Genomic DNA, 14475 nt, shown 5'->3' with positions numbered 1-14475 from the left:
CTCTATAAGCTTAATTATCAGAAGAATGAGAAGCAGAGTCTCCTTGTGTTTGGTGGCTCACTTTTTGTCGGACAAATTGTATTTCCTCCTTGGCCTGTTCTACATAAAAAAAGATGACTTTGATTATCAGGAAAAAATATTCTGAAGACCGCTGAGTACAGCAACTTGAATCTCACACCTGTCTCTCAACATTCCCTGTTTGCTGGAATACATTTGCTTCTCCTCTGCCTGATGTATAGTGAATAATCATTTTCCACAAACACTTTACTGTCTCCAATTATTAGTACTTTGCTCTTCTGTCAACGTTTTGTCAAGATCAATTCTTTAGACTGGTATGATTACATCTTTACTAATACAGGTCTTGGCTGCTTTCTCGTGGTCAGGTTTGGAGAATACACATGTAATACCTTTCAAATAATAAAAGCTGCTGTGGAATACCAGTCCAGCTGCTTATATAAGCTTTCATAAACTTAATACAGTTTATTCCTTCCAGTTTATCTGGTACAGCTGAAAATCTCAGATTTTCCCTACATGCTCTGTCCTCTAACTGTACTATTTTTTGAAACAATTCTTCTTGAGCAGTTTCATACTCAGCCAGCCTTTTCTTTGTTTAGATTTTTGCAGTTTTGTCAGTTCATCTGAACAGCTATTTAAAGCTTTTTCCATTTTTCCCACCCTTTTATTATTTGAGTTGATGTATCCCTTCACTGTTTAATTTATTTTAATCAGCTTTGAGCACATTGATTTATTTTTTCCTCTAGATTACTGGAAGGCATGTCTTGCTCCAAAGCTGGAGCTTGAACTGCTTTTTGCTGAACAGCTGAAGGATTCTTCCCAGTCAGTATTTCTCTTCACTTTTTCTAGTTGATTTTCTTTCAGGATCTTTAAGTTTCTTCTTTGCTGGCATCCAGGCAGTGTGCTTAATACCTATTCACTGAATTTACTCAAAGTTGCAGAATATCTGGTCATTATCCCTCAGTTTCTTTTTTCACACTGGTAGAGTTGAAATCAAACTGTTGATCATTGGACAGCTATCTTGGAAATCCCCTTAGAAGTAATTTTAATATAATGCTATGATCTTCAGCTACTGGAGTGGAGGTGGGGTGTAAAAGTGTTTTGATTATATTATGTATAGAAGAGTAGAATGAGATGAAGCAGATACAATATTATTGATGAACACCTTAAATAGTAAAGGTCTAAGAATTAATCCACATGGGCCACCAGTAGAAACTGGCAAGTAAATAGACACTGATGTGAAGCTTGGCCATTAACAGGGACCATGTTCCTTGGATTGCCCTCCCTTCGAAATGCACCCATAACCCAGGAAGGGAGGTGTCCATTGTCACTGTAGCTTTGGATACCAGAGGACTACACAGTCTGCCCAGAGTGACAGTCAAATGACATCCACCACTGAATATGGTTCTTACAGATGTGTGACTTGTATTTTGTAGTGAAGGAGGTGAATTTTCTAAGACCACTCTACAGCTAATGTCTGCTGTAGAGCTCTCTTGTGATATCTGGCTAAGGGAACTTTCATGATCAAGAAAATCATTAGACCTATAAGTCTTAATATCAGTCAGGCCTGGGAGTGGGGATGATTTATTACCTGAAGAACAACTGATCTGAGCAATCTGACCCATGCTGAGAGTAGCCTTGCTATTTGATGTACAGTGTCTATCTGGAAGCTTATGAATTATATGGATTGTGTAGGTTGTAATTTGCTTTCTTGTCAATAGAAATACCCAGGTAGGTCAATAGTTTTAGCAGGAATGCCTGATGCATTAGAAGTAGATCCCTGGAGGTGGCAGTTAGAAGCCAAACGTTCAGATATGTAAATACTTGGATCCCTTGAAGCCTGAGAAAGGCTGTCACAGCTGCAGTTATCTTGGTGAACACTAGGGGGGCTATGGTGAAACCAAAACACAGCACTCTGAATTGAAAGTGATTGGCATCTAGCTGGAAATGCAGAAATCTCCTGAACAGCCTCAGGATCGTTTTGTGATAGTAGGCATCCCAAAGCTCTAAAAAGCACACCCAGTCATCCTTTTTGAATACAGGTAGAATGGACTGTATCATGACCATCCAAAAATGTTGTCAGTTTTAAAAATTGATTTAATTTGCTGAGATCCAAAACTGGTCTCAGGTCCCATGTCTTTTCTGGTACTAAAAAGAACCTTGAATAGAGTTTGGATTCTAACTAGTCTTCTAACTGGACTCATCATAATGCCAGTACTGGCTGCATGGGCTGCACCACCTGCTCTGTTAGAAAGCAGTCTCATGGCTACATTTGAGGTGGACTGTAGAGTAGACAACTGGGACTCCAAACTTTTTTGGATATCCACTGGTAAGTTATACACCAGAGAACTTGAACGTTCTTTATTCAAATCCCTTTGAAAATATGTCACACAAACTATATAGTTCAGCACACAAATAGAAAATGTGGTTGAATTCTTCTTCCTTTTCTTTCAGCTGCTCCCGTTAGGGGTCGCCATAGCAGATCATCTGTTTCCAATTTTTCCTGTCCTCTGCATCTTGCTCTTTCACACCAACCACTTGCATCTCCTCTCTCACCACATGAATAAACCTTATGTTAGGCCTTCCTCTTTTCCTCTTACCTGGCAGCAGCATCCTTAGCATCCTTCTCCCAATATACCCAGCATCCCTCCTCAGCACATATCCAAACCAATGCAATCTCACCTCTCTGGCTTTGTCTCCAAACCGTCCAGCCTGAGCTGACCCTCTAATATATTCATTTCTAATCCTGTCCATCCTTGTCACACCCAATACAAATCTTAACATCTTTAACTCTGCCATCACCAGCTCTGACTCCTGCCTTTTCATCAGTGCCACTGTCTCCAACCCTTATAACATAGCTGGTCTCACTACCATCTTGTAGACTGTACCTTTCACTCTTGCTGGTGCCCATCTGTCACAAATCACTCATGATACTCTTCTCTACCCACTCTACCCTGCCTGCACTCTCTTATTCACCTCTCTTCCATACTCACTGTTACACTGATCTATTGATCCCAAGCATTTAAACTTATCCACCTTCACCAACTCTACTACCTGCATCCTCACCATTCTTCTGTCCTTCCTCTCATTCACAGACATATATTCTGTCTTAGTCCTGCTGACCTTCATTCCTCTCCTCTCTACAGCATATTTCCACCTCTCCAGGGTCTGTTCAACCTGTTCCCTACTCTCACTACAAATCACAATGTCATCTGCAAAGATCATAGTCCACGGGGACTCCTGTCTGATCTCGTCTGTCAACCTGTCCATCGCCACTGCAAATAAGAAAGGGCTCAGAGCTGATCCTTGATGTAATTCCACCTCCATCTTGAATGCATCTGTCACTCCTACCGCAGATCTCCCCACTGTCACACTGTCCTCATACATATCCTGTACCACTCATACATACTTCTCTGCCACTCCCAACTTCCTCATATAATACCACAACTCCTCTCTAGGCACCCTGTCATATGCTTTCTCTAAGTTTACAAAGACAGAATACAACTCCTTCTGACCTTCTCTATACTTCTCCATCAACACCCTCATAGCAAACATTGCAGCTGTAGTGCTCTTTCCTGGCATGAAATCATACTCTTGCTCAATAATCATAATCTCCCTTCTTAACCTAGATTCCACTACTCTTTCCCATAACTTCATGCTGTGGCTGATTAGTTTTATCCCTCTGTAGTTACTATAGCTCTGCACATCACCCTTATTCTTAAAAATTGGTACCAATACACTTATTTTTCACTCCTCAGGCATCCTCTCACTTTCCAAGATTTCATTAAAAATCTGGTTTAAAAAAACAGTGCCATCTCTCCTAAATACCTCCATGTTTCCACAGGTATGTCATCTGGACCAACAGCCTGTCCATTCTTCATCCTCTTCATAGCTGTCCTTACTTTCTCCTTGCTAATCTACTGTACTTCCTGATTCACTGTCCCCACATCATCCAGACTTCTCTCTCTTATTCTCTTCATTCATCAGCCCCTCAAAGTACTCTTTCCATCTGCTCAACGCACTCTCCTTACTTGTGAGTACATTTCCCTTATTATTCTTTATCACCCTAACATCCTGCACATCTTTGCCAACTTGGTCCCTCTGTCTAGCCAATTAGTACAAGTCCTTTTCTCCCCCCCAGTGTCCAAACTTTCATACAACTAGCCATACCTTTTATCCTTAGCCTTCACCACCTCTCGCTTTACCATATGCCTCATCTCCTTGTACTCCTGTCTACTTTCTTCATCTCTCTGGCAATCCCACTTCTTCTTCATCATCCTTTTCCTCTGTATATTCTCTTGTACTTCCTCATTCCACCACCAGGTCTCTTTTTCCTCCGTCTGTCTAGATGCTAAACCAATCACCTTTTTAGCTGTCTCCCTTACCACCTCTGTGGCTGCCCAGCTATCTGGTAACTCTTCACTGCCACCCAGTGCCTGTCTTAACTCTTCCCTGAACTCCATCTTATAGTTATCATTTTTCAACTTCCACCATTTGATCCTTGGCACTGCCCTCACTCTCCACCACTTCTTCTTCTTGATCGCCAATGTCATCCTACAGACCAGCATCCTACACTTCCTGACTACACTTTCCCCAGAAAATGTGGCCGAATCATATGGCCATTTCCTCAATCTGTCCAATGCTCTAGATTCCCTTTTAGGGGATGGAGAGAGGAACACTCCTCAAATGGTTCCTTTTTAGTGGCTGCTGCTACCACCATGGCATCTACAGAAAGCCTAGAATTTCCTGTCTTTGGAGCAGCTAAAATTATATCTGTTTTTTTACGAATAGGCTCTACCACATCAGGCTCCTTCCAGGCTGTTTCAGTGATAAGGCCAACTAAGGCAGTGAGTGGGAGAGGGACCATGATGGACACTGAAGGGCCAGACCAAAATACTTTGAAAAACACCAACTAATCTGAAGAAGGAGCTTCATTGGACCATCCCCTATACTGTTTCACCAATTCTAGGACATCTCCGAAGGAGATGTCTTCAGAAGGGAATCTTGGAGAGCCTTCTCCCCCATTTAATTCGGTGTCTTCAATGACAGACTCAGGAAAGGAGTCAATATGCTTCCTTTTACAAGTCCTTTTAAAGAAGAATGTGCCTTGGGACTCTCAAGGGAGACGCACTGAAATCAGACAAGGGACCTGAGGGTTGAGGTGTCTCAAAGCCTAATGGATCCGTCTGTCTCTCTCTACCAGAATGAGAGGAGAAGGATACAGACTTCCGAGGGAGTCTGGATGGATCTGAACTCTGTGAGCATACCAGACATCTTGGTCCAGCCAAGGTGTTCTCCACAGCCTCAAATATCAACTCAGCCATTGGAGCCAAAGAGGAGTTGGCCAAATTAGAAAAGTCAGAAGCCCTCTGGAATCCAATGCCTGAATGCCTCAAGGAGGACCTTGGAACCAAGCTGTCGAGTGCTGCTGCTCCAAGTGGCAGTGACAGCTCCAAAGATCTTGGGGTTGATTATACCATGGGAGCCCCGACCCTGATGCTCTGGCTGCAGGACTCTGCTGGACCCGAAAGCATCTGAGTTGAGGGAGTGAGGGAAGATGTTGAAACAGAAGTCTCAAGAGCTGTCAAATCTAATGCAGGTACAGCAGGAAAGCTGGATCTAATGCATAATACCTCTGGGAATGGGGACAGTGTAAGAAGCTGAGAAGACTGAACAGATGGGGTAGAAGGGCTTGATCCCCAATCCTTTCTTATTGATGGAGCTGAGCAGACTCCCATCAGAATCTAAGTCCTCAAGAATCCTTTCTCAGAGATGGAGCTGAGCAGACTCCCATCAGAATCTGAGTCCTCAAGAATCTTCTCATTATTTGATTGACTTCAAACTCTTGTGAGACTTCTTATAAATCAGCCAGATCTGGAGGAAGAAGCTATCAATGCTGCCTTCAAAGGCACTTTTGTAAAATTAGACAGTGAAGGCTGGGACTGATCAGTGCCAGACTAAAGAACGACTTAGGAGATGGAGTCTGCATCCGAGAAACATTTGGATCAGACGGCCTGGATTCTTTTAGTACCAGACCCACAATACCTGTGGGGTTGAAATACCTTTTTTTAGCTTTCTCCAGACAATTCTCAGATGTCATGTGTTTAGATTTCTCTTTAATTTTCTCTCTCTTTCTCTCTCTCTCTGGATTTCTCTTTTTCTTTATCTTTTTGTCAGGGGAAGGGGAAGATGTGGGCTTCTTTGTGTCCAAGGACATTTTAGACTATGTCTGGGGAGGTAGAAGGCCTTTTCAAATCAGTTTTTCTTTACACCCTTGAAGGGATCTGGTGCCGAAGGCAGCATGGATCGAACATGAAACTTGTAAGTGAGAGGGCCCAAAGCAGTAGACACAGTGAGAGTGTGGCTCTTGGGGAGGAATTTTATGCCCACAGGAAAAGCACTTTTTAAAGCCTGATGACATCAGAACTAAGTACTTAATCCATCTATAAATCCACTTATCTAAGAAGAATAATGCTATAATCAGAAGTTAAGGATACTATAGACACAAACTCATGCAAACACACACACTCTAGTGAAAAACTAAGCTAAATATCTAAAGGGAACACACTAATATACAAATGTATGATAAATATGCACTAAATCCTAACACTAACAAAGTTTTAAGGAGGAGGAAGAAAAAACACTCACTTATCATGAATAATGATGGAGCTCTTAGTCCACACGTCTGGTGTACATAGGTGGCAAATGAGATCTGAGGGAATTCAGGCAGGCTAGGGGACTGTGGGTAAGAAAGGAGTCAGAGCTCTTGGGCCAAAACTTTGGTATAAGGTGCAGAGGTCAGATCCAGTTGGATCTGACAACCCACATGTTGAATCAGATGAAGAAAGACAACACTGGATCCATATTTTCAATTTTCTGCACAGTGTGTGACCAAATTTGAATACATCTACTTTATGTACACATATTATCTATGTAATAATCATGAAAAATAAAAAAATATATATGAATAGCTTTTTCATTACAAATATCTAGCATTACAATTCAACAGTCTTTGACCAGTTGTCATAATGGTTAAGGTTTTCGCCTCCCATGCACAAGGTTTGATCCTGACCTCTGACGAATGCCTGTTTAGAGTTTGCATGTTATCACTGTGTCCCTGTGGGATTCCTCCCACCTCTGAAAAACATGCTGAGTTTTTGCTTCTCAAAACAAACCCATGAATGGTGCTGTGAGCCCCCCATAGGGGGAAGATTTGTGCAGACCAACTGTTTTTGGGCATCTACTGTGGTGTGCAGTATCATCAAGATAGGAGAACATGGATCACAGACTGCATGCCAAAGCAGGGATAGCCACTCAATGGTGATTCGGTCATGTTGACTAATGCCACCAAAATGGGCATGGATAGTTACCGGTGATAAGTGGGTTAAGGACCTGGCCTACTCCGACCTATGCCAGGGATCCATGGTAACAGTGGGAGGGGTGTATAAGCCCCGACTGGCCAGTGTGTGCCCACCATAAAGCTCAGAAGTCCTGGGTCAATAAGCCCATGGCCGGCTGGTGTCTAGTTGTCCAGTCTGGGTTACCCGGGATAGCTCTGATGAGAGAAAGCTGGATGTAAAACCAATCAACCTGCCAAACATGAACTGAAAACTGCTACACTTAATGTAGGTTCATTGACAGAAAGCGGCTTGGAAGTGGATGACATGTTGATACGGAGGAGGCTGGACATTCTATGTATCTAAGTGTCAAGATGGAAGGGCAGTGCAGCACAGCCACTTGGCTTGGGATCCTGAGTCTCCTACTCAGGAGGGGGGCAGGCTAGAAATGGTGTGGGAATTGTGGTTAGAGAAAGGCTTCAGAAAGCAGTGAGGGATATCATCAGAATTAATGACAGACTCATAGCAATCTGACTCCAGTGTAATGATAAGGCAGTATTCAGAATCTCAGCCTATGCCCCACAACAGAGTTGTGATAGTGAGTAAAAGAGTGCATTCAGACAGCAGTTACAGGACCTACACAGCATAAATTGATGTTGATAATGGGTGACTTGAATGTACATATTGGGACTGACAGAACAGGATTTGAGAACTGCCTGGGTTCAAATGGGTGGGGCAACATAAATAAAGAAGGAGAAGCCATTCTAGACTTCTGTCTGGCAAATGGCTTGATAGTAGCCAACAACAGGGCGGCGCAGTGGTGCAGCAGTTAATGCTGTCGCCTCACAGCAAGAGGTTCTCCGGTTCGATTCTCGGCTGGGGTGCCTTCTGTGTGGAGTTTGCATGTTCTCCCTGCGTTCGTGTGGGTTTCCTCCGGGTACTCCGGTTTCCTCTCACATTCTAAAAACATGCTTCTGGAGCATTTCTCCCAGGGCCTCCGCTGAAAACAGGATCTGTGGAACCTAGTCTGACTTTCCCGGTCAACAAATAATAAATAAAATAAATAAATAAATATGGTTCAGAAAGAGAGACAGTCACAAAATCACATGCAAGAGTAGCCAACATGCAACTCAGATAGACTTCCTCCTAGAAAGGAAAAGGCACTGGGGTAGAATCTATTATTGCAAAGTCATCCCCAGTGAAACAGTCGGCCCACAGCATAAACCAGTGGTTGCCACAATCAGCTGCAAGCAGTGGTTAGAGAAGGCTGTAAGGTCAAGACCAGGCTGAAGACCTGAACATTGACTGAAAGAAAGTGCAACAGTTCAAGGAATTACTCAGGGCTCTAGCACCCCAAGAAGAGGAGAAAATAGGTGGAGTTGAAGAAGCATGGCAGTGCCTCAAAACAGCATGTGTTAGGACTACAGAACAGATATGTGGCCAAGCCAGGTATGGAAATAAGGTACATAAGGAAAGCTGGTGGTGGAATCCAGAAATCCAGGAAGTGATCAAAAGAAAGAATGAGTGTAGGAAAATATGAGATAGAAAAGACAGACCAGGCTAGGAAGGAATTCTGTTTGGCTAACAAAGAAGCTAAGAAAGGAGTTGCAATAGCAAAGGATAGAGCATCAGAGGCACGGTACCAACTTCTGGAAAGCGACTCAGTAAGGGTCACAAAGGAACTATATTAGATTGCAAGACAAAAACAGAAAGATAAAGAAGATAGTCAGACACCCTTCATAAGGGATGCCCAAAAACTTGCTCACCAGTCCAGAGGGCATCAAAGGAAGATGAAAGGAGTATTTCCAGCAGCTTCTGAATGAAGAAAACCCCAAAGAAGCTGTACTGCCCCAGAAACAGCCTACGATGAGAGAAGAAGAGGAGCCCACCCCTAGAAGAAGTAAGAACAGCACTAAGGAAAATGAAATCAGGAAAAGCAGCAGGCTCAGATGAGGTCACAGCAGATATGATAAGATGTCGGGTGAGATGGGGAGAAATGGCTCCTAAGGGTACTCATAGCAATGTGGAGAGAAAGGCGTATTGGAGATGCCTGAAGAATAAGCATACTGGTGCCAGTGTAGAAGAACAAAGGGGACATCATTAACTGTGGGCAGTGCAGACGCATCAAACACCTATCACACTGCATGAAAGTTCTGGAGAGGGTGACAAACGGATACGCAGAGGAGTAGAATGTAAGACAGGAGATGAGCAGTTCAGATTCAGATCAGGATGCAACACAACTGACTCTATGTTTGCAATGAGACAGATAGTTGAGAAGAAGCTAGAGATGAGGAAAGAGTCCAAATGGGTATTCCTAGACTTGGAGAAAGCATATGACAAGGTCCCAAGAAAGCTGATCTGGACAGTACTGCGGTGGTTTGAAGTCCCAGAAACATTGGTAGAATTAATGCAGGCTATGGACAAAGACCCAATGACTCGACTATGAGCAGTGTTTGGCCTCACAGAGGGATTCCCAGTGGGAGTCGGTGTACACCAGGGTTCAGCACTGAGCCCACTGCTAGTCATACTGGTGATGGACTACATTAGCAAACAGGTTGGAGGGAAGAGATCAACAAAGTTACTGTATGCAGAAGATGGAGCATTACAGGTAGACTCTAAGCAAGAACTTCAGCAAAGGATAGGGGGAATGGAATGAAAAACTGAAGGCACATGGGATGCAACTAAGCACAGATAAGACAGTGGTAATGGCAGCAAATTGGGGAAATCAGAAAAAGCTGATAATCGAGATAGAAGGGAAGTTAGTGGAACAGGTAAATACCTTCAAGTATCTGGGAGGGATGGTTGAAGAGAAGTCTGAATGAAGAGGTCAAAGCTAGAATCAGAGGGGCTGCAGCCAACTGGAATGGAGTCTCATGTGTAGTCTATGACAGAAGACTGCCAAAGAAGCTGAAAAGTAAGGTGTACAAGACACTGGTGCAACCAATACTAATGTATGGTTCAGAAACCTGAGCAGTAAAGGCAGAGCAGATAAAGAAGCTAGAGGTGATGGAAATGAAGTACCTGAGAAGGGTGTTAGGATGCGCACTGTGGGACAGATGATGAAATGAGGACATAAGAAAATAAGTCAAAGTAGCTCCAATTGCAGAAAAGATCAAAGAGAACAGATTACGGTGGTTTGGACACGTGTAGAAAAGCAGAAGACAATTTGATAAAGATTCGGGACAGACAGGAAGAAGGTAAGAGGAAACGAGGATGTCCAGCAAAGAGGTGGATGGATTGTGTGAGAGAAGATCTGCAACAGTCAGGCATGAGTTTTAAAGAAGGCAAGAGTGTGGCACTGAATTGAGAGAGATGGCGAGAGTTTACACTGACCCCAAGTAGAAAATGGGAAAAGGGGGGATGATGTTGAGTCTCTAATGGCTACCAGGATTCGGGATAAACATACAGTTTTATAAGTCCTTTTATTCTAAACAGAGTTGCTGTCAGAAGTCTATGAAAGATAGGGGCAATCATATATAAAAGCAGGGGCAGCAGTAGTAAAACATAGGCACTTACCAGCATACTCAAACTTTTTCATTTTTTTCAACACTTCGTCTGCATTCCCACTTTCTGGATCGGTTATTTTGACAATTTCTTGTGGTTCCGTTGCAAAAGACAGAATTGCATACTTAGGGTTGACATCAAATGTGGAGATCTTTAAAATAAAAGAAAAAAAATCATATCTCTTAGCCTTTAAAACTGACCAGGTAGGTAATTAATTATTCAGTTTTAGATGCCCACCCCTTTTTTTCTTTAACCACATTGAACAATCCTTTTCATGTCAGCATTATGTGAGGCACATCTACTAAACATGGAAGGGATCTACATATGTCATGAGAAAAAGTGACAAGTTTGAGAACAGTATTAAATTGTAAGGATAGAGAAACTCAGAGCATGTGAAACATTCCATTAGATAACCTGAGCACATATACCATGAGTGTTGATAGGTAATGATGCATAGTTACACAGACTGACACAATATGTTAATCAGTGCAAGGCTGTCAATATGTTGTTAAACTTCTTACAGTAGAAGTGCAAACACCAGTAAAGGCATTTAGATTGCATAAATAATTTTATACTACACTATGAGCTCTAGTAAAGGTACACTATTTTTGTGCCACTAATCTTATACAAAACTGTGAAAACTAGTAAAGGCACACTATTTTACAATGAGATATTCACAACAGGAAGACAGTAGATGGGATGGATTTCTGGATCTAACAGGTGAGAAGGGAAGTGTAGGTGATGTGAGGTTGGGAGGGACAGGAAGTTGTGAGGAAAGTTTTTAGAGGAGTGAATTGTATTTAAGAAGCAGAGGAGGAAAGATGTAGAAAGAAATGTAATGTTGCTGTATAATTACAGTTAACTATTTTCTGTAATAAAATGTTTCACTTAACCATACCTCCTGAAATAATGCTTTTGTATTTCTAGTCTAAAAGTACAGTTGATTAGGCTGATATTACCATAAAAGTAAATGTTTGAATGATTACTGCTACATTAGGCTTAGCTATATGGACTCAAAGGCCTTCAGAGCTTTTCTGCCAGCAGAGACAGGAAGGCTGAGCCCTAGAATGACAATACTAAGAACAACAAATAATAAATGTTCACATGCTGGCATAAAAATCACACCAAAAAACAAGGGAAATGGAAGGGGGGGGGGGTGGCTACTGCAGCAAAGATCATTCGAACATCTACTGTTATGGTAAGTTCAAGGTACATAACTGTACTATATTCATCATACTGATAACTGCTGCAGTTGCCTTAGTTATATGGGTAGATTACCACAGCTAACTACATTTATGAGGTTTAAGGAGAAGAGTCCAGGAGCACCTGGGGAATGGTCCTATCATAGAGAAGGAATCATGCTTATAATGCTTTGTAAAAGTATGCTCAGGGGACCAAGTAGTGGCTTCTAGAATATTTCTAGAATCCATCCCTTTCCAAAAAGCCATAGATGAAGCCAAGCCACTGCCATACTGGGCCTTGACCCTGCGTGCAATAGTTTTGTTATGGTGAGTATAACAAAAGGTAATAGCCTTAGACAACCATTTGGAAATAGTCTGTTTTTACACAGGTTGTCCCTTCTTCTTACCTTCACAGGAAAAGAACAATTGATACAAAGATCTGAAAGACTTAGTTCTATCAAGATAGTATTTGAGTTGTCTGAGGACATCCAAGGTATGGAGTATGCTTTCTCCCTCATTTTTAGTTTTAGGAAATAAAATAGTGAGATGGATAGTTTGGCTTAAAGTACACTTAGATACCACTTTAGACATAAAGGCAGGATTAGTTCTCAAAGAAACCACACCCCTATGGAAAATGAAATTGGGCTGACTCACCAAAAGAGTCTGCAATTCAGATACCATTCTCGCAGAGGTTAGAGCAAACAAATTGTTTTCTGTGTGAGCAACCTCAAGTCAGCCAGATTAGCTGGTTGAAATGGAGCAAGTTTTAGCTTCTCTTAACACAAAATTAAAATCGCAAAGAGGGGGCCACTGGTTTTCTTGGAAGCTGTGATGCCACTGCACTGGCCCAAGTAATCAAAGAGCCTAAATCCTCACCACTAGCACCAGTAACAGATGTACACAATGAGAGGATGACAAGTATACACACAGCAAAGTGCAATTTCCCTTAAGAGCACACAGAGATCACAGTCAGTCTGTGGCTGGTTTCTCCCTCTTTTTCCAGATCCCCAATAAGACACCTTACTGGCACAGCTATAGGGTTAAGAACTCAGTCAGCCAAGGGGTCAAGCCAAGCCCTCCAGCACCCTCTCTGTCCAACCAGTGCTTAGTGTCCCTGCCCAAGTAGCTGACACACACACACACACACACACACACACACACACACACACACACACACACACACACACACACACACACACACAAACTTTGAGATTTGATTTATATACAAACACACAGACACTCCTGGGGAAGGCTGGCACAGGTCTACTGGCTATGCCCCCTTCTGCCCAGACTATATGGTAGTTATCACTGCCACCAACCCCTCTTTATTAGCTACTTTAGGCCCTTAACAAAAGGTGACCAATCCTACTGTGTAATTTTACTATTATCCAAATACCAAAAATCAGATCATCAATGTATCTATAAAAATGAACAACATGTTTTCTAAAAAAGTCATTCCTATACACACATAAATTTTCCTAGAGACCCATAAATAAGTTAGCATATGTGGGGGCAAAAGCTGCTCCCATAGCTGTCCCACACTTCTGATGATACAGAGAGCCATCAAATTCAAATATATTATTTTCCACACAGAGCAATATCAGTTCTATGATATACTGTGTACTGGGGCTCTTCCCCATAAAAACTTCTATAGCTTCTATGCCATCACTATGTTTAATGCTAGTGTATAGGCTGACTACATCTATCACTATAAAAAACATGTTCTTCTGCCATGTTATTTTCTTTGCTTTATCCAAAAAAATCAAAACTGTCTTTGATATATGAAGGCAATTGTATCACAAAAATTGATGCAAAAAACATCCCAAATTATGGGTTACATAATTGAAGGCAGATACAATGGGATGACTTGGAAGATTAACCATGCTTTTATGTATTTTAGGCACATAAAAAATTTGCCAAATGACTACTTTTATTCAAGAACTTATTTTTAGCATCTTCATGACTAAAATAATTGAGTCTAACCCCTTTATGTATTCATTCTTCATAGTTCTTGACCATCTCCTGATAAGTTAAAAACACCTACCTTTTCATAGATTTTATCATTTTCTAGATGCTGTAAACGCATATTTACATATTGTGTGTAATGCATTATTACTAGTCGTCCCCCCCTTATCTGCAGGCTTAAATATAAGATCCTTTATTTCCCTTAAATCTTTTAAGGTCACCCATTCTTCTTGTGTCATATTATATGTCATATTATACTGAATTTCACTTTTAAAAAACTTTTCGCAGTCTTGCTCTATCACATAATTTAACATATGATGAAACATTTCAATTTTGTCACACTTAAAAGGAGGCATAAATTTGCTTTTATAAGAAACAGCACTAGTATCAAAATTACTATAAGCATTGCATTGTAAATCAGAATTGCAACAAAAAACTCTCTTTGTTACTTACAGCATCTACAAAACTTGCAT

At 41.6% G+C, this 14475-nt stretch overlaps 1 protein-coding gene across 1 annotated transcript in view; it reads right to left on the bottom strand.

Moving 5' to 3' along the window:
• The window catches only part of CFB (complement factor B), a 2501566-nt gene that overhangs the window by 1777558 nt on the left and 709533 nt on the right, over nt 1–14475 (bottom strand). Inside the window, exon 9 of the mRNA XM_044082138.1 lies at nt 10869–11007. Within this exon, the coding sequence (XP_043938073.1) occupies nt 10869–11007 (139 nt within the window). The remainder of the gene's footprint in view (nt 1–10868; nt 11008–14475) is intronic.

Source organism: Protopterus annectens, chromosome 9.part0, assembly GCF_019279795.1.
Source record: "Protopterus annectens isolate FY-2018-M chromosome 9.part0, PAN1.0, whole genome shotgun sequence".
Classification (NCBI taxonomy): Eukaryota; Metazoa; Chordata; order Ceratodontiformes; family Protopteridae; genus Protopterus; species Protopterus annectens.
This window is presented reverse-complemented; position numbering and strand designations above follow the sequence as displayed.